Source organism: Phascolarctos cinereus, unplaced genomic scaffold, assembly GCF_003287225.1.
Source record: "Phascolarctos cinereus isolate Bilbo 61053 unplaced genomic scaffold, phaCin_HiC Scaffold_9;HRSCAF=440, whole genome shotgun sequence".
NCBI classification, from domain to species: Eukaryota; Metazoa; Chordata; class Mammalia; order Diprotodontia; family Phascolarctidae; genus Phascolarctos; species Phascolarctos cinereus.
In genome coordinates this window covers 33,586,255-33,610,437 of record NW_027556402.1, presented here as the reverse complement: position 1 = coordinate 33,610,437, position 24,183 = coordinate 33,586,255, and the positions used below count along the sequence as shown (strand labels likewise).

Below are 24,183 nucleotides of genomic sequence, written 5' to 3'. Positions count from 1 at the left end.
CTACACTGAGGAAATTTTGGGTCCAGAGAAAATCCTGTCCCCTTTCCTCTAACAATAAAAATCACATTTTTGATCATAGCCCTACTTCCCTCAGTCCAAAAATTAATCTGGATTCTAAAATATTTATCAGATCTTACCCAAGAGGTCTTACCCAACAGTTCTTACCAAAGTGGAAAGACTTTCTTCCCTTGTGACTGACTGTGGCTGTCACTTGAGTATCATCCCGGCTAAGCATTTCAAGAAGGAAGCATTTCACTACCAGAGGATTAAGAACTACAGGGATGGTTAGCCATGGAAACCAATACAGTGTGGAGAGGTTGTGGTCTACAAGAGTAAATGGAGTGCACATTATGAATGAAATCCACATTTCTCAAAATATCAAAGTAGGCAAGAACACAAAATTAGTTATGACATAGAAATACTATGCCCAAAAGGTGTTAAGTGGATTAATTTCTAAAAGGGAAGGCACTTGTGAAGATAAACAAAACAACAGTCACATAGAAATAGATTTATTAAAGCTGAACTGGATATTAATTAGGAAATTGTCAAAATGGGTATCTGACTACTTTTGTATCCTTTAATTCAAAATGGTAAAAAGGCAGATCTTTTTCTGAATTATGACAGTCAGTCCTTGGGTAAATACCTTCTCTTTTCCCTTTCTATACTCAGCTTTTTAATTACCTTCAAGTTATTTAATAAAGCTTCTTGTACTGAATTATGGAAATGTGCAATTTACATCCATGTCAATTTTTTGAGGTTAGGAATTGTTTCATTTTTGCTTTTGTAACCCAAGTAACCAGCATAGTGTCTAGTACAGAGAATACAATAGATAATTTCTCACTGAATTGAATTGGTTAATTTAAAATATACATATATACTTCAAAGTGGAATGAAGTAAGCTACACCATGTGATGAGACAGACTTTTGTTTAACAGGTTTTACTCACTTTTTTAAATGCTGTATTCAAAAGTATCCATCTCCTTTGAAATATAAAAGCACGAAAGAAAGAAGGTAAGCATGTGCTTTCTGTGGAGTAAACATACCTTGGAAAGCTTTATTATCAGTACTTCACAAAAAGATAATGTCTGCTTATAAGATATTATGGTAGCATCATCTTAAGCCATACACTGCCTAGCCTAGCTCTCTGAAAACAAATGATTGGAATCTTCTTAACGCCTTTGACACAAAGATATTGGGAGTGTCCTTTAAAATTCCACTTCAGTCAAAAGCAATAAAAGCTTAAAACATTTATCTGATGTTTTAGTCCAGTGTAACTCCCTTTATAAAGATTAAAACAACAACAATAACAACATTACCACCTTCTGCCCCAGGTAAATTGAATTATGGTAGTGACAACTTTAATTTACTTTTTTGGAAAGTGTAGTCCAATGTACTTTATTTCTCTTTTGAGCATGACCCACAGGAGACAGTCACACAAGCTGTACCATAATTATATAAAAATGAAATCTCAGTCTAGCATGTATTCATGTGTACTTCCAGTCACATAGGACCTCAAAATGTCAGGATTGTTCGAATGCTGAAATAGAAAACATAAGTTCCTGCTAATAGCTTGTTTCCATATCTTCTAATCATGAGTAATTTATAAACAGATCTTTCTTAAAATTGTTATAAATGTCTTTCTATCCAGTATGCCTGTAGACAGAAATTGAAGAGATTCTGTCTTATCACAGCGCCCTTTCTCCCATCATGCATTTTCTGTGTCTGAGAGGCATTATGGATTCCATCTGGTATAGGAAGTTTCTCTTGTTATATTTACAAGGATCAGTGAGACCATTTTGGTTTAAGATCCAAGTCATTCACTGTTTCTATCCACACTCTGCCTTCATCTTCCTAGGAACATCAGGGTCCAATATTAAGAACTCTCAATATCGGTACACATATAGGATATTATCTCATAAGATCTAGCTTAGAGATCTTAGAAGTCCTTGAGTCCAGTCCCATCACCTTACAGAGGATGAAACTGAGGTGCAGAGAGATGTAGCTGCCCAAGGTCACATTAATGGTAAGAGGCAGCTCTAGAACTCTTATTACAATGAACTCAGGTGACATCACCAAATTGGACTTCAATTTTGTGAGGGAAACAGGACTACTCAGTGAATGAAAACAGGTACAAAATACCAAGGAAAACATTATTTTCATTTAGGACAATGAAATATTAATCTTATAATGATTTTTATTCTGTGGGAACCAGAGCTAGAAAAAAAAATCCTATATCCAAGATAGTAAGTGCCCAAATATTACATTATGGAAATTGAATTTTTCATATGAAAGTTACATACCACTCTCCATTGTTGAGCAGATCAAATCCTTCATTGATTTTATTAATAGGTAAAACATGGGTTATTAACTGGTCCAAGTCAAATTTCTTTGCCATGAAATCAGACACTAGTTTTGGGAAGTCATCTTTGAGTTTCCAACCTTAAAAATTTAAGACCAGTGTTTCACTATGTGTAAAATATTCAAAGACAGTCCACAAACATTTATTAAGTACTTACAATGTGACAAACATGAATGGAGGGGAGAAGCATGCATAAAGGAAGGCAAAAAAAATTGCTACATGAATTTCTAATTAATTTATTAAATTTTGAAATGGGGCAGGCACATCTGGTTCTTTGGGTACTTGCTAGGAAAGACCATGATGGCAGCAGGAAGTGAGGCTGCAATCACACTTTAATAAGGCACAGAGGGCTAAGGGGTGGGCATCACAGAATATAGAGATGAGTGGCAAACACAGGTACAAAGGTAGATGGCATAGGGACAGGGATAAGGTAGCGGAGGAAGGCAGATAAAGTAGGGCTCAGGATGGGGAGGGGAAGAAGCACCAATGATCACTCACATAACCATGGATTAGAATTGGGAGCGCTCAGCAGCATGGACCCAGAAAGAGACGGAAGAGAGTTCAGGGGGCAGGAGTTTGGGGTCTCATTTTTATAGGTTTTTCTGGGAGAATAGACCAATTTTTATCAATGCCAGCTTGGAATTAGTTTATTAACATATCCAAATCACCTAAAAGTTGTCAGTGAAACTTTAAAGCTAACATATCCGGGTCATCTCAAAGTTATCAGTAGCATTTGGTATTCTGCTACTCTTACAGTGGATGTCCAGAACTTGTCTGAGATTTACATATGATAGGACCCAAATGCCATGACAACACAACCTAGATGTCTTTTCTTGATTTATCACATATGACCAGGATGTGATTTTGTTTAATATATAATACAATTTGCAAATTATGCCCCCTTGATCTTTTGCATGGTTTGTATGTGACCTCTAGTTTCCCCTGGATTGCAAAAGGATATTAAAAGTCAAATTCTAAGACTTGTCTGTATTCAGGCTTTACTCTATTGCCTGATCCAGGTGATCTGCTCTCAGCTACCCCCTCCTCCAGCAGCTGTAGCAGACTGAAACTCAGCTTGTTCTGATCTATCCAGGACAACACCATACAGCAGAAATGTTGCTGGCCTTGGGGATAGGAGACTGGTGAACCGATATTTACAAGCTACATGATTATGGGGAAATTATTTAACCTCTCTGAGCTTTAGTTTTCTATGTAAAATAGGGACAATACTTGTGTTACATGTCTTAAAGAATTTTTGTAAAAGAAACAAACTTTTTTATTTTATTTTTAATTTACGGAATAAAACAAGCATTTCCATAACAGTATAATAAAAAAGATGATTGCACGTGAAACTGCAAATCTATTATGTACAACTTGCTATTCCTTTTAAATATATAATAAAATTGTTGTGTAAATTTCTTTTTTTTAACTTTTAAACACTTTTTATTTAAATATAAAATTTATTTAAGTATATTAATTTATTATTATTATATGATTAACTTAAATATATTGTTTGTTTAAATATATAACAAAATTGTTGTGCACATTTCTTTTTTTAACTTTTAAACACTGTACAAATAAGAGTAATGATTATGAGGTTTACTCCTCTGTCATGGCATAAATTTACAGCCTTTCGTATTTAACGATTTATCCTAATTTTGAAATTGAAAGTGCTGTTTAGCAGTCTAGGAAATGTGTGTGCAAGGTCCCACAGACATTGCACATAGTCATAAAGGAAGTTAACTTCCAGCTAGCTACATGAATGAATGTAATTGAATATTATTGTACTATAAGAAATTATCGTTATGAAGACTACAGAGGTTACACTGACATATAAAATAATGGAAAACAAGTAAACAAAATCAAGAAAATGACATACAATGACAATACAAACGGAAAGTATGTTCTCTCTCTTACACACACACACACACACACACACACAACCACACACACATGCAAGCTGAATGCTATGTAATTAAAATATCAAAGCTACATCCCCTAGGAGAAGTGAGAAAACACACTCCATATCCCTTCATTGAGGGCATGGGATTTGGGGGCAGGGGTGACTATTGATGTGGAACATTCCATACACTGTTAAGATTCGGTTGACAGCTTAGTTTTATTGAATTACCTCCTCACTTCCTCTCTCCTTAACCTTTCTTGTTTTTTGTTAAATTTAAAGCATTTGCCTGCAACATAGCAAATATAAATAAATGATATATAAAATATCAATTAAAACAAATTATTTTTAAAATAAATAAATAGTATAATATAATAAATTTTAATAAACATAATATAAATTACATAATAAATATAAATGTTAGTTATTATCATTATATGGTGGAGGTATGTATTTGAAAATGAAGTTAATCTAAAAACACTATCAATAAAAATTAAAAAGAACATTTAGCTACAAAAATGCATTCTAGGAAATTTTTTTCTATGGGCTCTAATTCAGAGCGAACTAAACTCTTTGAAAACTCAAGAGGTGCTGGTATTGAGATATCAGTCAGTATAAGACCTGGGTATTGGGTTTTTTCACTCTTCAACGTTCTCTTCAAATTTCTCCTGTAGTTTGTTCTTTAAACTTCACTCAAAGAATCAGCCTTTCGTCAGTGAAATATTTTAAAAATATTGTGAGATATTTTCTCTCTCGGTAAACATTAGATCAAAGTGTCCAGTCTTTTTCACTCACGTGCCAACAGCCTTCTCACCCATCTTCAGACGTCTCCATCACTGTGGCCCTTCCTCTGATTGGTAGTTTCCTGCCTAGAAGCACTAAGAAGCCAGGCCAATCATATTCATGCATCTCCTGGGTCCACTTATAACCCTCTGGACTTTTCCACCTTGTCCCCTGCATCCCCACATCTTTCAGCTTCCTTTTCATGTGTTCTCATCTTCCATTAGAATATATGTTTTTTGAGGGAAGGTGATGTACATGATCCCCCTTGTCTTTGTATTCCTAAAAGAATGCCTAGCATACAGTCAGTGTTTAATAAAATCTTCATCTATCTAACTGAGTGAAAACTCCTCATTTCTCAGCTACATACCTCCCAAAAAACATCCTTTCCAGGTGCGTCCAGTGAGCAGCAGCATGGGATCATAGGTGAGCATTTTAGATGATGGAAGAATTCCTATGATCACGCTGATTCCATGGCTTGGATGGCAGGAAGCCAGGGCATCAACCTGATATTCAAATGAAAGTGACAATATACTTATAATATCTATCAGAAAGGGATCGATCCGTGGTCTATTGCCACCAATATGTACATTTGCCCAAATTAATGAATCAAAAAGCACCTATTCAATGCTTATTATTTACCAGGCAAATTTCCTCTCCTCTCTTCTTCTCCCCTCCCCTCTCCTCTCCTCTCCTCTCTCTCCTCTCCTCTCCTCTCTCTCCTCTCCTCCTCTCCTCTCCTCTCCTCTTCTCCTGTCTTCTTTCCTTTCTACTTTCCTCCCCTTCTCTACCTCCCCTTTCCTCTCTCCCTCCTTCCTTCTTTCTTTTTTCTTCCCTCCTTCCTTCCTTCCTTCCTTCCTTCCTTCCTTCCTTCCTTCCTCCTTCCTTCCTCCCTCTACTATTCTCTTTTCCCTTCTCCTCTCCTCCTTTTTTCTCTCCATCTCTCTTGCCTCTCTCTCTCTCCATAATTCTATCTTTCTCTGTATGTCTCTATGTAATTCTCTGCCCATCTGTCCCTCAGTTTCTCTGTTTTTCTTTGCCTTTACCTCTGTCAACCTCTCTCTCTCTGTTCTTCCCCACCCTTGTTCAATTTACTAGGCACATAGCATTCAATTACTGAGCTGGATACTATCATCATTTTCAGCGACCAGTGTTGACTAGCAACTATCTAGAAATTGATTCGATTTATTATTACCATCATCATCATCATCATCATCATCATCATCATTATTACTATTATTAAAGTTAATAATAACTACAATCCAAACATTGTAATCCTGTAAAAGTATAATTATGTTATTATTTTCTTGGTAATAAATCTACATGGTATTAGGTAAGAGATGAAGCAAAGCCAGCCGATAAGGGCAATGGTCACTAATTAGAAATTATACCTAGGTAACAAAAGATAATCAACAGTTGTTTTCTAGCCAACAATGATCATCAAGGACTTTGGGCCAACCCTCCATATCCTCCTATTCCTCACCAACTCCACTCTTAGGTCAGCACTTAGTTGGAATCACAACAAACACACTAACTGAATATCTTCAAAAAGGGATTTCCCCTTCTGTTAGGGACCCTGAGGGCAGGACTCACAGTGCTAATCTGAATATCCATTTACTCAGGATGATTTACACATCAGCGAACAGAAATCCCCACGGGGAAAGTGAGGACCAGTAAAAGGGTATGAATTTCTTGGAAGAATTTGTAAGGTTTTCAAAAAGTCCCATGCCTTCTCTTTCCTCCTCAACTTTCAGATCATATAAATGGGATCACTTTTCTTCTCCTTAGGCAGCTGGTGACATGATGGATAGAATGCTAAGCCTAGCATCAGGATAATCTGAATTCAAATCCAGCCTTAAATACTTACAAATCATATCAGTTTCCTCATCTGAAAAATAGGGATCATAATAGCATCAACCTTCTAGGGTCCAAGAGTGCAAAGCTAATAAAATGAGTAAATATTTATAAAGCATTTTGCAAATATTAAGTCACTATGTAAATGTTGTTATATTATTAAAATAAATTCATGAAGGTATATATTATCTTGAAGTACAGATTGTTTATGTCACTTCTAACTCATATGATATTATTGCAAGGCTATGCTTGACTTTGGTAATTAATCCTGATCTTACATTTTACCTATTATTGGTGAATATCTAAATTTGTTGACTGGTAGTTGAATAAGTGAAAATTGCCCTATTCCAGTCTTTGGAGCCAGCCTCAGACCATACTTCACGTTACATCTGGCCTTCCATCCATACAAAAGGGCACACACCTTGCCATTTGCCTTGATACCAAGAATCACTCCCACCCCAAGTTTTATGCATCTTTCCCTTACTTTGAGAACAAATCATCAAGGCTACCCTTGCCACTGGAAATAATGACTGTGTTCACCATCTCCTTACCTCATTCAACCAAGATGCCTTTCTCCCACTCTCTTACATGAGTTATCTCTTTCTAGCAGAATATAAGCTCCTCAACTTGGAATGACTTTCATGAACTGATACAAAGTGAAATGAGCAGAACTAGGAAAGCATTGCATGCAGTATCAGCAATATCATGGGATGGTCAACCATGAATGACTCAGCTCTTCAGCAACATAGCAATCCAAGACAAGTACAAAGTACTCACGGAGGAAAACGCTATCCACATCCAGATAAAAACTGATGGACTCTGAATGCAAAGCAAAGCATATCTCTTCGCTTAATTTATTCTTTTTTCATGTTTTTTTCTTTTAATCTGTTTCTTCTCCCACAACTGTGACTAATATGGAAATATGTTTTACATGACAGTACATGTATAAACTATATCAAACTGCCTACCATTTTCAAAAAAGACAAGGGGAGGGAGGGAGAAAATATTGGAACTCAAAATCTTGAAAAAAATGAATGCTAAAAATTTTCTTGATATGTAGTTAGAAAAAAAATAAAATACTATTAAAAAAAAAGAATCTAAACTCCTCAAGGGCAGGTATTGCCTCACTTTGGGATTTGGAGAATCCAACCCAGTGCCTACACAGAGTAGGTGCTTACTAAATTCTTTCTGCTTAATTGAAAGTGGTTTATTTAAATACAGCTTTTGTCTGTATCATATCTGAGTCCAAAGGACTCTTTCAATGAATTAAACTATTGGCCAGATTTGAACTGAGGCAGAACATTCAGTCCTGGTTCTTAATTTCTCCTTTCTAACTACTGATTACTCACCATGGTTTCATGGTGTCCAATAGCCTCAAAGGTGTACCCCACAGAATTGTCAGTCATGTCTTTCAGGACTTCGCTGATGGGCTTTGTGTAATCCTTAGGGTTGATGCACTCAGTGGCTCCTGCAGCCATGGCCCTCTCAAATTTGCGAGGGTTAATATCAATTCCAATGATCCGGGAGGCACCGGCTGCTTTACAGCCCATAATAACTGAGAGGCCAATTCCTCCCAGCCCAAAGACAGCACAAGTAGATCCAGGGGTGACCTGTGGTGATGAAAAAAAGTTCAGGATCTTAATGATTAATGATCTTAATGATTGATTCAAAAAAACTAAGACTGTAGCAAGTCTGGAAGCATGGGAAATTTGATATCTAGAGCATAACTAGCCCATTGCTACCACTGGTCAAGCGATATAATAGTAATAATAGCTATTATTTATGTAGCGCATTAAGGTTTGCAAGGCACTTTATGAATATTATGTTGCACAGATCATGACAACAACATTGAAAGTAAGGTAATACTATGATATACGTTTTACAGAGGAAGAAACTGAGGCAGATAGCAGTTAAGTGACTTTCCCAAGGTAACATGGCTAGCAAAGTGTCTGAGGCAGAATGTGAACTCAGGTCTTCCTGACTCCCAGTCCAATAGCACTCTGATCAATGTGCCACCCAGCTGCCCAAAGTGATGAAAGGATTCAAAACTCAAGCAGTGCAGAGATCAGAGAAAACACTGTTCTGTCTACTACCTCAGGAACTTTCTCTTTTTTTTTTTTTGGCTAGGCAATGGGGTTAAGTGACTTGCCCAGGGTCACACAGCTAGTAAGTGTCAAGTGTTTGGTCTGAGGTCACATTTGAACTCAGGTCCTCCTGACTTTAGGGCTGGTGCTCTATCCACTTCACCACCTAGCTGCCCTGCCATTGGGCTCTTTTCCAATGAGTTCTATCTTCTCATTATGTGGCCAGAGTATTTAACTTTCAGCTTCAGTATTTGACCTTCCAATGGATAGTCTGAATTAATTTCTTTTAAGCATTGACTGATTTGATCTCCTTACTGTCCAGGTGACCCTCAAAATTCTTCTCCAGTATCACAATTCGAAAGTGTCAATTCTGCATCACTCAGCTTTCCTTATAATCCAACTCTCACAGCCATACATTGCTACTGGAAAAACTATAGCTTTGACTCTATGGATTGTGGTTGGCAAGGTGATGTCTCTGCTTTTTAGCATGCTGCCCAGATTTGCCATAATTTCCCACAAATAGATACAAAACAAGCTATATCCATGATAATTAATAGAGAGAAAGCACTGGAATGAAGAGGGGAAGCTTTCTGTAGAAGGTGGGATTTTAAATGGAACCTAAAGGAAGCCAGGGAGGTCGGTAAGCAGAGAGGAGGAGGAAGAGTATTCCAAGCATGGGAAACAACCAGAAAGAACGTCCAAGCTGAGAGATGGAGTTTCTGGTTTATGGAATAGCCAGGAGGTCTGTGTCATTGGACCAAAGAGCACATGTTGAGGAGCAGGGTATAAGAAGACTTGGAAAGCTTATGAAAGGGTTTAGAGTCTCATTTCTTTGAATGTATGGGGAGGAAGAAGGATGTCCTGCTGAATTAACAAAAAATAACAATTGCAGAATATTTTTTAAAAATATAGTTTCACTGGTAGGAGAAAGCTCTATCCAGTGCTGACTAATCTAATCTTTCCTTAAAAGATACTGAAAACATCTTCAAGACTTAATTAATAGGGGCAGCTAGGTCACACAGTAGATAGAGCACCAGCCCTGAAGTCAGAAGGACCTGAGTTCAAATCTTGCCTGAGACACTTGACATTTACTAGTTGTATGACCCTGGGCATACAATAGGGCAACCCTATTGCTTGGCCTCCCTCCCCTCCCCCCCAAAAAGATTTAATTAACTCAGTGCATTAAGTCTAGGGCAATGGACACAAATTCTTGGTATCCTACAATGGACATAGCATGTAGCTAGGTGGTGCACTGGATAGAGCACCGGGCCTGTGGTCAAGAAGGATTGAGTTGAAATCTAACCAGAACATGTAATAGTGGTGTGACCCTGGGTGAGTCACTTAACCTTGTTAGCCTCAGTTTCTTCATCTGTAAAATGAGCTAGAAAAAGAAATGACAAAGCAGTCCAGTATCTTTGCCAAGAACACCCTAAATGGGGTCATGATGAGTTAGACACAACTGAAAATGACTGAAAAACAGCAGTAGACACAAAATAACTAGGACATGAGAATATACTCCTGCCTTCAGTTTCTGACTGGTAGGTCAACTGAGGCTGCATCCTAGCCAAATAGCCTTATGAAAAAATGATCTTTCTTTCATTATTGTCAGATGTTATATAATTGTCTCATTCATATTTTATAATTGTCTCATTTCATTCCAATCTTGAACCTGAACTACTACAGCAGATCTTGTTCAGGCCTGGACTTTATCCTACCAGTGTATGTGGGCTGCTGTGGACAGGCTTTGAAAAGCCAGGGTAGGTCTTCCCACCTCAATGGGAGTACTTGGTACATAGCTAAGTGCTATATAAACATTAGCTGCTGCTGCTACTTCACTCTTTACTTTGAAGTTTAGGCAATCCCACTTTGCAATTCTCTGCGTGGTATATTTTCCTCCTTATATTTTATGCCTGCCAATAATGATGTACGTTTCTTACTTCCATTCTTTACATGAGACTATGGGTATCCACTGAGGTGCACATATGCAAATAAAATATAGTCAGAATACTGGTAAGTCATCTTTCTGGCTACCCTTGTCTTGTGTTCACTATAAAAGCAATTGCATCAGCTCCTTCATTTGTCTCTCCAAGGAAGACGTGATAGTCATTCTTACATTTAGAGGAACTTTTTTTTTCCTTTGTGTTATTCTTTTTCCTTTGTGTTATTCTGATAATGAGAATTATCATTATCATCATTATGCAGATTAGCATAATACAGCAAGTCCACTGGAATGTCCAGCTGTTGGTCATTGGACAAGGATGTCACACACCAATAGCCAAACTGGAGTTGATAGAGGGGCTAAAAGTGTAATTACTTACTATTTGCCTTACTATTCACCAACCTTTGACTGGTACTGCAAATCAGAAGGACATCACGCTAGGGAAAGTACATTTTGTATTTTATATTGTTTCAAGGCTTACCATGGCTAAATTATTCATCACCAAGTGGTCAGCATATTGATGATAGAGCTTTTTCTGTATTTAACTATGCTGATCCCTAGAAAGGATGTGGGGGTTTTGGGGGGGAGGGTGGGGAAGCCAGGGACATCCTAGCAGTATTACCACTGTGGCAAAACCTGTTATAGCTTGGACTCTGGTAACATAGCCCTTCAGAAACCATAGTCACCTCCATATCAAGAAGAGGCCTTTTAATAAGATTTAGGAGAGGAAATTCTTACTTAATAAAAATTATGTACATTGTGTCCTAATCCGCACCAGGTCCAATTTACCTAATTGGGCCAAAACAAATAAAATTTCATTACATTTTCTATTTATTTTCTATGCTATATTTCTGATTTCTAGCAGAAAAATCAGAGGTGTTGTCTTTCCCCATTAGAACATGAGCTTCTGAAAAGCAAAGATTATCTTTCTTTTCTATTTGTTTCTCCCATGCTTTGCACATAGCAAATGTGCAAATTACTCCTCATTCATTTATTCAATGAATGCCTTTCTTTTGCAACAAATGTGAATTCTTCCAAATCACTGATATAACATTAAATTGTAAGTTTCTTTCATCTTTTTTTTGTATCACCCATTCTTAGCGCAGTGCCTGGCACATAGCATTTGTATAATGAATGTTTCTTGATTACTTGATAACATATTAGAAATTTTGCCCGTGTCTCCATAATGCCAACAATATCTAGATATAAACAAGAATTTCAGATTGTCTGAATGTTTTAGTCTCAGGCTATTATATATTTGTGGAGACAAAGTATTGTGGGTGATTAACTGGCTACTTCATTGTTCATCTGTGTGTTTGATGTGGATATAGACAGCACCTGAATAGAGGATGTGCTCTGGAATTTTTTTTTAACTTCACAAATTTTTACTATACTGAGAAAGGAATATTTCACAAAAAATTAATCCATTGAAAAATCTCACCTTGGCAGCATTTAATGCAGCCCCATAGCCAGTGGAGAATGCACAGCCAATCAAACACACCTTCTCAGGAGGAGCAGCAGCATCGATTTTAGTTACCAAAAATTCTGAGGTCACTGTGTACTCAGTAAAGGAACTGAACTTGAGGAAGTGGTAGACCGGTTTCCCTTTGCAGGTAAATCTGGTGGTGCCATCAGACCGTACTCCTTGATCTGTACTATTTAATGTCAAAAGCAGCAGTAAACAAATTGGTATGAGGGCAATTAAAATTAAATTTCAGTAAACATGACTTACTTTAACAACATCTCCATACAGAAATTGCCATTAGTGTTTATGCAGGAAGAGCACTTTCCACAGTGTGAAATGGAGAGTGGAATGACCTTATCTCCTGAAAGAGAAAAGATCATGATGCAAAATATTGCCTTAGAAACAACCAGCTGAATAATCTATCCAACAAAAATGCTGAACTCGAGGGATACTCCATGAGCAGTCTATGAAGAGAGAAAGGACTCCCAGGACCTTTAGAGCCAGGAGTTAAAAATTGTCTTTGCTAGATGTATATCTGCTGCATACCTTACTGCCATTATAATCTAAATATGAACCCACTCTTATCATGGACACTGTGTGTATTTGTCAGAGAGTGTACCCAAGGTTTATGGGATGGAGTGGTATACTATTTGTGTCTGTAGGCCAATTCTTAATGGGAATGCCTCTAATGGGGGCTAATGACCTATAGTGTTCCAAGTACAGACCCAAAGGGATACTCTAGAACCTGAAGTATCAGCCAACCTTTAGGGAGTACTGCAGAGGTCAGCGCCACATTTGTATGAGCAGATACAGAGTGGGAAAAAAACCAACAACCCAGAACCAGAAGAATAAAATGTTCAACTAGAATAATGTAAATGAAAATGATGGTAAAAGGAAGTCAAACTGTCAGTACCTACAAAAAACAATATTGGTCCTGGAGAATAAAGAATGAAATATACTTCTCTCATCTTGTTAGAAAAAAATGGTGGCAGAATTCATTGTCAGATGTTGTCACCTTGTCAGCTCTATTGGCTAAGCTGTCTTTCTTTCTTTCTTTCTTTTTTTCTTTCTTTCTTTCTTTCTTTCTTTGGCAATTGGGGTTTAGTGACTTCCAGGATCACCCAGCTAGTAAGTGTCAGTGTTTGGTCTGAGGCCAGATTCGAACTCAGGTCCTCCTGACTTCAGGGCTGGTACTCTATCCACTGCACCACCTAGCTGCCTAGCTAAGCTGTTTTTCTAATGGCATTGGGGTATATTCAAAAATGACTATAATGAAGAAAAAAGCCACCAATGAAATTAATTTTTATGAGGAAAATCCTTGTTATAAAAATTAGGGTGACCTATTTCCTTTTTCTTCATTTAACTAGTGTCTTGCTCAATATCCCCATACCACAGGGGGTTCTCAATTTTCTTTTTCTGTCTCAGACACTTTTGGAAGTCTGGTAAAGTCTGCGGACCCCTTCTTAGGAAAAGTAAATATTTTTATGTGCATGAAATAGGATTTTGAAAAATAGTCAATTATTTTGAAATACAGTTATCAATTAAAACAAAAAACAAATTCATATACCCAAGGTTAAAGACTCCTGCCTCACCTGGTTTCACTGTTGTTACCCCTTCTCCAATACTCTCTACAATCCCAGTTGCTTCATGTCCTAAAATTACTGGAAAAGGGGTATACAGATTTCCAGTGACTGCATTGTCATCTGTGTGGCAGATTCCTGTGGCCAAAATCTGTATAGAAAGAGAAAGCTCACTGAACTTTTGGGGTAAAACCTTTTCATTTTAAGCATTTAAATCATTCTTGAGTGAAATTCAATTTATCTTCAAAGTCAACCCCCTTTTATAAATATATCAGTGCTTACATTGTGCTGGGTGCCTAGTATTTAGCACAAGACTCCTGTCCTAAGAAAGCTTATATTGTGAGAGAATATTGCCCAATGTGAAAGCTGCTTGTCAAATGTAGTGAAATGCAAAGTGTTCAATTTGGGGAACCAACCAAGGTGTGATCACCTCAACAAAGATCATATGATAAGACTATGTCTAATTTATTTTTCTTTTTACAGATGACAAAGCACTTTTCCCTTGGGATGACTCAGAGAGGAAGATCAACAGGGAAGGGGGCTTTTTCAAAAGACCAGACTAGTATTAACAATCCCAGCATCAGATGTAAGAAACTGTTTTTGCCAAAAGATTGGAAAGCTGTGAATCTTTATTTAACATGAAAACATGAAAAGGTAACATGAAAAAGTCAAATTGAAATTGATGGTACTTTGCACACTAGAGAAAATATAAAGGGCTATGGCTTGGACTGTTTTGAAGATATACCACAGGAGAAAGCCAGGAAAGAGAGTAGGAAAGATTTTAGGATGTTAGTCATTAATCAAGGAACACAGAATTATTTATTTATGTACATGAAAAACAATGATAACAAATTCATAAGAATGTCATCTAAATTTGTTTTATTATGTTTATGGTCATGTATTTAATTGTAAGTGCATATCAATTTAAAAAATAAATCCCAATTCAATTCAACAAGGCCTTATCAACTTCCTGCTATATGTGAGACACAGACCTAAGTGCCAGGGATGTAAAAACAAAATAATTCCTGCCCTCAGGGAGCTTACATTCCACTGAGGGATAAAAATGTGTACACAGATTAGTAAATACAAAATATATACTAATTAATATGTTGATTTGGGGTTCTGGGGAGAGGGCCATCAACTAAGGAGGGGATGATCAGGAAAGGTAGCACTTGAGCTGAGACTTGAAGGGAGCGCAAGATCCCAAAAGGAGGTGATGAGAAAGGAGGGCATTGCAGGTATAGAGCCTATGCAAATGATGGAGGTGAGAAGTGTAACATTGTGCAAAGAGGACAAAAAGTAGGTCAGTTTGGCTGGAATTAAAGGGAACAATGTGAAATCAGTCTGGACTAATTGTTTGGAGCCTGATTGTGAAGGGATTTAAATGTCAAGCAGAAGAATGTCGTATTTTATCAAAGAGGCTGAATCTTCCTGTTTTGGACAGTGACTTGGTGAGACTGAGGCTTTAGGGATGTATATTCAGCAGTTTTTTAGAGGATAGACTGGACAAGGGACCCATAATGAGACTATAGTAATTGACAAAGCAAGAAATAAAGAAGGTGTGAACATGGATGTGGGGCATGTTAATGCAGAGGAGAGACCAATTGTGAAGGAAGTTGATGAGGTAAGATAAAGACTTACTCATGGGGGATAAGGGAAATCAAGTAGTTGAAGATGTCTTTGAATCTGCAAACCTCACTGACTGGAAGGATGGTGTTGACTTGTGATAGAAATAGGGGTATTAGAAAGGATGAACTTGGTGGATTTTGGCCATCTTGAATTTGAGATGATAATGATGCATTCAGAGGTGGAGAGCTCCAGGAGATGGTTGGTTGTGTATGACTGAAGCTCGGAAGAAAGATGAGGGCAAGCAGTACATGGATTTTCCAATCCTTGGCATAGACATGTGAGCTGATGAGGTTGAAGAAAGAGACAAGATAGCATGAGAAGGAAAGATGTCTCAGAACAGACCCCTAAAAAGTACACTCACACATAGAGAGTGGGAAATAAATGATGAGCCTGCAAAGGAGACTGAGAAGTGAGAGGTAAGAGGAGAATCAGGAGAAACCAGGAATTGGGAAAAACCAGGAGGAAAAAGCCTCTACAGTGAAAAAGTAAGTGGTCAACAGTGTGAAATGCTATAGAGAGGTCATGGAAGATGGGAACCAGAAAAGACAACTGGAGATCATAGTTAAGAGAACAACCACCCAGAAAAATAAAAAAATTAATGGTTATAAAATTACAAATAATAAACCTAGGCCCCAAATTAAAAACAAGAAAGATGGCTGCCCTGTAACTCCTTTGCAGAATCATGGCACCCACCCATCTGTATGTAATGTTGCATGGTCTGTTTTGGTCTGTTATGTCTGTCAGATTTTTTTTTTTAGTATATCTATTGGTTTCACTGAATTTTTTTTCTTTTTTTTTCCTCTTTTTTAAAATCTTCGTAATGAGATGGATGGCTCTCCCAAAGGATGAGGGGGATATGAAAGTCATGTAAAAACAAAACTTATAAATAAATATGAATTTTTCCTTTTCCACATTTCTGTAGAAGGCCATACCACCTTCCCATCATACTTCAGGTTCACTACCTAGGAATCATGGATTTCCCACTGTCTCTATCCCACATATCCAATCTGTCATCTTTGCATCATCTCTCCAAAATGCCCCCTTATCTCCTCTGACACTGTCATCACTCTGGTGCTTGCCCTCATCACTCCATGCTTTGATTACTACAGTAGCTCCTGCTGGGTGGGTTGCTTCAAGTCTCTTCCATGTCCAATTCATTCTCCATTCAGCCACTAAAGTGATTTTCCTAAAATGACCCTTCCCCTCCCCCCCAATAAATTCTAGTGACTTTGTGGGTATCCAAGAAAACTAAAGTAGTGCTGATGGGGTGCTTGGGTGCTTGTACTCAGACCTCACTTCTAAGAAGTTGCAAGTTTATGTCCATAGCCTCAAGGCACTATCTGTGACAGTTTCCTCCAGCCCAAAGACCTTTTCTCTAGCAATAACTCATGAGTGGGTCCAGTGAGGCAAACTATCTCTCCCTGTTACAAGAACAAGGTGACTGCTGTAGAATTTCCCTTGTATGAACAGGACTATCTTGTGCCAGCAGAACTATCATGTACTGATGCCCACAGTTACCATATACAATCAAGCTATAGACATCAGCTCCTGAAACTATCTTGTTACAGACATAACAGACCAAAAATACACCCTTTAGGAACCCTCTCTACCTCCCCCCCCCACCGTTGCCAGTAGTGAATGATGCCTGTGACTAAGTTTGTATGTTATCACCTAATTAGCACACTTGCCACTTAATCCACTACTTTTCTTATATAAGCTTTAGCATCATTCCTGTTAGGTTGCAAGTTCCCTAAGGAGCTCTGTCCATCATGGCAGGTTCCTTGAGAATCTTTGTCCACTGAATAGCATTACAATAAATCTTTGCCACCTTGACTTAAAGAATTCTTGAGTCTGTGAATTCATTCCAGACGACCTCGTCCTATACTCTGGTCCTTAAAGTGTCTAAACCTCTCACACCACAACAATGCCATTTTGTCTATAGGTCCTTGATCTAGCCCCTGACCCTGTTGGTACTGCAACTCCTACCCTGTTTGTGACCTTCCTTACTGCTGAAACAGTAAGGGCAGTCCTATCCATTAGGGTGGTAGCTCACCTGAAGAAGATCCTTTCCTGTTGCTAGCCTTAACCACCGGCTCTGACCAATTGAGGGACACCACTAGCCTGCAAGTCCCCAGCAATGGGTCTTGTCCAAGCCTGAGGTACCCCATACCCAATTCAACTTCTGCCCAAATCAAAATATAATCCAAGCTTTGTCCTGTTTTACCTTGGGGAGCGTACAGGTGGGGCTCCCTTGCTATCAAATTCAACAAATCCTGTTGGTTCTTACATTTTGGGTTTGGGTTTGTTTTAGTTCTGGTTCTGGTTTGTTCTGGCACTTGCAGCTTTACCCATAGCTTCCTATTGCCTCCAGGAGCAAATACAAATGCTCTGTTTGGCATTCAAAGCCCTTCGTATCCTATCCCCTTCTACCTCTCCAGTCTTCTTCTCCCTTACTCCCTGATACACAGTCTTCAGTACAGTGACATTGGCTTCCTGGCTGTTCCATGAACAAGACACTCCATCTCTTGGCTCTGGGCACTTTCTTTGACTGGAAACTCCATGCCTGGAACACTCTCTTTCCTCCTCTCTGACTACCAATCTCTCTGAATCCCTTTAAGTCCCAACTAAAATCCCACCTTTTATAGGAAGCCTTCCTCAACTCCTCTTAATTCTACAGCCTTTCTTGATTACTTATTTCCTATTTATACAGTAGATAGCTTGCTTTGTATATATGTGTTTACATCCTGTCTTCCCCATTAGATCGTAAGTTCCTTGAGGGCAGGGACCGTCTTTTGCCTCTTTTTGTTTCCCCAGAGGTTAGCACAGTGCTTGGGCAATAGTAGGCACTTTAAAATGTCTACTTGACTGGAGGGCAGCTAAGTGGATAGAGCACCTGCCCTAGAATCAGGAGGACCTGAGTTCAAATCCAGCCTCAGATACATAACACTTACTAGTAGCTGTGTTGACTCTAGGCAAATCACTTAACCCCAATTGCCTGGACAAAACAAAACAAAACAAAAAAACCCCAAACACCCAAATGTTGACTTGACTGACTGATTGATATTAAGAATATAAAGTCAGTAATGAAAAGAGATTTTTTTTTTGTTTTCCTTAAAGATCATTGTTATAGGGGGCAGCTAGGTGGTGCAATGGATAGAGCTCTGGCCTTGGAGTCAGGAGGACCTGAGTTCAAATTAGACTTCATACACTTGACACTTATTAGCTGTGTGACCCTTGACAAGTCATTAACCCCAATTGCCTTAAAAAAAAAAAAATCATTCGACACAGTGTTTGAGTCAGATTGTGAGCTGCTGTGATTGGCAGGTGATGTGAAAAAATGAAGACCACAGAAATCAATAACTTTTCTAGGAGTCTGGGTATGGAAGAGAGAGGAGATGTTAAAGAATAAGTTAGGGCGGAGCAGGTTCACATTTAGGTTTTTGAAGGATTGGGAGGCTTGGGCATATTTATCAGTGTATGAGCTAGTGAATAATGAAAGATTAAAGATGAGAAAGAATGGAGGATGGGAGCCCCAAGCTCTCAGAGGAGACAAGAAGAGCTGAGATAAAAGGCCTGAGTAGGGGGGCTGGTATTGGCAAGGAGAAAAGTAATCTCTTCCCCTTGGCCCACAGCAAAAGAGGAGAGAACAGGAAATGGTACTGAGAGTATCTGAGGCGTAGAATCCAGGACAATGATGAGCTCATGATAGACAGGTGACTTGCCCAGAGTCACATAACTGTTAAATGTCTGAAGTCACTTCTGAACTCAGGTCTTCTTGACTCCAGGCCCAGTGTTCTATCCTCTGTTCCTCCTAGCTATCTTGTATTTGAGTCCTAGGAGACTTTTGTAAGAAATCTTTTATTATTATTATTATTATTATTATTATGCAATACTATTTAAAAAAGGAAAGAAAGAGTCATAGTCTAGCTCAAATATGCAAGTGAATCTGTAATCTCATTGATTAGATGTTGCATTCAGCAATGTAGACTGCAACCTCTCTAAGGCTGTCTAACCCAATTAGGTAACTCCTGTCTATTTCCATCTCCAAGTCCCCCACCAATATACTATGGTCCTTTTGGAGCACACAGAGCCGTCTACCAGCTCACTTTATTTTCTTATCATCCTGTCTTCTTGTGGGATCAGACATTTCCCTAATGACATCCTTTATTTGAGTGATTCCTTTGCTCACACTCACTATGCATCTCTTCACTGCTCACTAATTGATAACCATCTTGAATTCATCTACCAGATGTTGATTTTAAATTCTTCTGTGATATGTACGTGTATATGTATATATCTTTCTACATATAATATAGATATGTGACATATAGCACATTATATATCTCTACAATAGTATGTATTAATAATATATAATATGTATCTTGGACAGAAAAATGTGTATATAAATTCTTTTATAACTCATAGCTGAACAATACTTCAGATACAATACTGGTTTTAATATCAAGCACTTAGATTGCACCTTAAGATTTGCAAAGAACTTTACACGTCTTAACTCATTTGATCCTTAAAACTACACTTCAAGGTAGATGCTTTTATTATCCCCAATTAACAGATCAGGAAACTGAGGCAAACAGAAGTTAAGTAACTTGACCAGACCAGTTTGAGGATGGTGATGCTCTCAATAAAAATGGAGATGTCCAGAGGAGGGGGTGGGTTTTAGGATTAAGCAAATGAGTTCTATTTGGGACACTTAGAGTTTGAGCTGATTCCAAAACATCCAGGAAATTAATTGAGATGGGATTGGAATTCAGTACTTTAGGACTCCAGGCCCTTTAATCTTTTAAAAAGATTGTTCTTCTTTTTTTAGAAATGTGGAGGTAGTAAGTTAGCTTTGCACTTTCTTGAAAGCAATCCAATCTGCTCTCCTTTTCCTGTTTAATTCTGGAATCAACTGGAGCATTCTATGTGTCTGTCCAAGATATAGATGGATAGGTGGAAAGGTAAATATATATATATATACATATAATGTAGACATAGATAAATCTACATATCTATAATATATCTATATTTAATATAGACATATTTAATATAGATATATGGCTACATATCTATATTTAGTATAGATATATGCAACATTATATATTAAATATCTATTTTTGGTATGGGTTAGTATATATAATATATATCTTGGACAGATACCGGTGTATATGTATACATGCTTATGTATATAAATATATATATATATGCATATATGCATATACATAGGAGATATATATATAGATAGATAAGTAGATAGATACACATAGATATAGATATAGATATAGATATAGACATAGACATAGACATAGACATAGACATAGATATAGATATAGATACAGATATAGATATAGATATGCAGGTACTGATGGATATGTTCTCATAAGTTGCCCATCTAACTGCATGTCATAATCTACGCAGTTGGCATTTCTCATCAACTTGGTTGTCTTCTCTGAATAGCTAGGTGAGAGAGAGACTGAGTAGTGAGTGAGTGAGTAAGAGAGAGAACAATTATTTGGAATGGTATTAAACTCAGGTGTTGACTGAGTTCTACAATATAACTTAAGACTTGGGTTCAAGTCCCATCTTTGGCATATACTGGCTGTGTGAGCCTGGGCAAATCATCAAACTTATTAACGCCACCAGGCAATTGTCTCTGCCTAATCAATCATCTCTTTTAGTAAATTGATTGTAACTATTAAGTGTTGCTTTATGTCTTTGGAATAAAAAAAAAGTTGCAAAAATTGCAAAGCAATACCAATCTGCATTGGTCTACAGAGTTTCCTCTTTGGGAGTTCCCTACATGAAAGAAATTGCAGGTCTTTTAAGGGGAAAAAAAGCCCATGTTAGGAATTTCAGTACCTTAAGTCGAATTTCATGGGCTTTTGGTGGGGCCACTTCTACATCCTCGATGGAAAAGGGCTGCTTCAGGCCCCACAACACAGCAGCTTTGCATTTAATCACCTGGGAAAACAGCAAGAACGTATTTATGTGACATATTCAGGTACCCATAACTGCTGACCATCTGACTAACTGAGCCTGAGAAAGTCAATTGCAAGAAGCATTCTATCAGCGTAGGCTGTCAATCTAACACCCTGTCGAGCCCAGGACTTTTCCCATGCATTTGCAAACTTAACCTCACAAAACTATTACCTCTGGAGAAATGCCTGCCTCTTAGAATACTGGAGCCATTGGTACAAGAGGCATTTGAAGAGAGGCAGAGTAAATTTGCAGCTTTCAGTGAAACTGTGGGTCCAGAAGTGGAAAAAGGAAGAGACTGTGCAAATCTTCTGTGCACAGCTTAGAGGAGCTGAGCCTGGGAGCTGAATCCCGGGGAGAACTGGTCTACTAGCTGGCAGCCTCCACATCCAAAGGATTTTCCCCACAAAGCTACCATTTCTTCCCCTGTTTGTGTCTTACTGCCCCATACGGTATTTCGTTAATTAGGGATTCAGTTGGGTTAAAGGAAATCTTTTAAAAACCAAATACTGACTGTCAGTCACTAACATCATTGTGAATTCATCCAATTAGCAGCACAGGAATGACTGAAAGAATGAAAATTCAATTCAGAGAAAGCATTGAATTGAGTCTACTTACTAGTGATGTGACCTTAGGCAAGTCATTTAACTTTTCTCCACTTCAGTTTCCTCATCTATTAAATAAGTAGAATTTCTTTTTGCTTTGTGTGGTGGTTGTGAGAATTACATTTACTATCTGGGAAAGCTTTATAAACTATAAAGTTCTACCAGGTGTTCTTAACCTCTAGCATCTGTAAACTTTTGAATTTACATTTTGGTAACTGAACTGCAATGTCATTGATTTCCTTTGTTATTCTATTTTATGCTATGCATTTTAAAATTTTATTCTGAGATGGGGTCCAAAGGCTTTACCAGGTCAGATGAGGGGGTCTAGGACTCATACAAAAGGTTAAGAATTTCTGCTCTAGTCACATACTCAGTTATTATACTGCTCACATAATAGCCTTACTTCTTACATAGCTAAGTGATAAAAATCACATCCTTAACCAATATCATTCAGTTCGGTAGTTTTTCTGTCATGTTCAACTCTTCCTGACCCCATTTGAAGTTTTCTTGGCAAAGACATTGGAGTGGTCTGTCATTTCCTTTTCCAGGTCATTTTACAGATGAGGAAACTGAGCTCAGTGACTTGCCTGAGGTCACGCAGCTAGTAAGTGTCTGAGGCCACATTTGAACTCAGGAAGATGAGTCTTCCTGATTCCAAGCCCAGTGCCCTCTCTACTTTGCCACCTAGCTGCTCAACTAACTGACATCATGGGCGTGCTCAATCCTTTGGTTCTAATATAAGAAACCTTTAGGGTTTCTATGCTTAGCATTCTATCAATTAACTGTTTCAAAATACAATATTCAGAATAGAAAGTGTTAAGTTTCTAGTAAAAATAGGGAAAACTATATCGTTCAGAGCATGAGAAAGGAAATTTAAATAAGATAGGCAAATGTCTGATCCAGGACATTCATGCTTCCTTTACCACTGTCAAGGTAGTGTCTGGGTTAAAGGTGCCTCAGTGGTCATAAACATAAGAATGTTCTTGGTCAGTTTCAGCTCTTGACACTGGAAGAGATACTCTTGGTTCGCTCAGGAAGAAAAGATAAATTCAGGTTTTTGGCCTTATTGGGGCTCACTTAATGTTAAATATTATCAGGGCAAAGGAATAGAGAAAGGATCTTCTTCCCCTCTCATTTCCATCCTGCAGCAGTGAAACTTTCCCCTCAATATTTTTGATACGGGCTTGCTTTTATCTAGGCAAATCTCATCCCTCTTTAGGATATACTTCTCTAAATAACAATTAACATAAAGGAAAGTTGCAATTACAAATCTTGCTAGTTCATGATAAAGAAACAGAAATATTTTCCTTACTTTTCCAGCAGTATTCATCTTGTCTCTCTTATTTCCAGTGTTTTATTATGTGAGAGATGATCTCTCAGAATTGAAGCCTCCTCAAGAGGGTCATTAGTTCTTGTTAGTGGTTCTGATACTGTTGCTTTCAAAACCCTCCCCCAAAAGGAATAACCCTGCCCCCAGCCTGAACTGTTTGTCCTTGCAGGGCTTCCTACCTTTTCTTGTCTGGGGCAAACTTGTGTAATGGCCTTGCTCTGTGTTCATAAATGGATTGTGCACCCTGAAGCCCAGCCAATGGGATAAGGGGAAGTGGGTTAGGGAGGGGTTTCCTAGGAATTACATAACTCATGGGAATTCGGCCCTAAAGTCCCCTTGATGGCCACACCACTGCCACATCAGCATTAAGTGGAACTATTTCTCTGAAGAAATCAGCATTCTTCAGAGAAATAGTTCCATTCAAAAGCAATACCTTCCTAAACGCAGCCAGGTCCCACCTACCCTTTCAATGTTTAACTTTTGAAAGGAAAAAAAAAAAATCAGCAACCACGTGATGCATCTAAGGGAAGGGAGAGTATTTTCCTTGTCTTTCAGGAATTTTCAGTTGTGTCTGACTCTTCACGACCCATTTGGGGTTTTCTTGGCAAAGATACTGGAATGGTTTGCCATTTATTTCTCCAGCTCATTTTACAGATGAGGAAACTGAGTCCAACAGGGTAAA

The 24,183-nt window shown here is 38.1% G+C and overlaps 1 protein-coding gene across 1 annotated transcript; it reads right to left on the bottom strand.

The window, feature by feature from the left end:
- Positions 1-493: 493 nt before the first annotated feature.
- Positions 494-23,710, bottom strand: LOC110209668 (all-trans-retinol dehydrogenase [NAD(+)] ADH7-like). Its single transcript, XM_020988272.2, has 9 exons — positions 23,484-23,710; positions 21,450-21,551; positions 13,974-14,112; positions 12,649-12,742; positions 12,358-12,571; positions 8,243-8,503; positions 5,410-5,545; positions 2,301-2,439; positions 494-1,537 (listed from the first exon to the last, which is right to left on the bottom strand). The coding sequence occupies exons 1-9, from the start codon at positions 23,499-23,501 to the stop codon at positions 1,513-1,515; spliced, it is 1,128 nt and encodes a 375-aa protein (XP_020843931.1). The 5' UTR covers positions 23,502-23,710; the 3' UTR covers positions 494-1,512.
- Positions 23,711-24,183: the final 473 nt, after the last annotated feature.

Excerpts from the sequence above, each read along its gene's own strand:
- LOC110209668 (XM_020988272.2), bottom strand. Across the intron at positions 5,546-8,242 it reads TTGGACACCATGAAACCATG|GTTGATGCCCTGGCTTCCTG; the intron begins GTGAGTAATCAG and ends TTTGAATATCAG. Across the intron at positions 1,538-2,300 it reads CTGCTCAACAATGGAGAGTG|CATTCGAACAATCCTGACAT; the intron begins GTATGTAACTTT and ends TTTCTATTTCAG.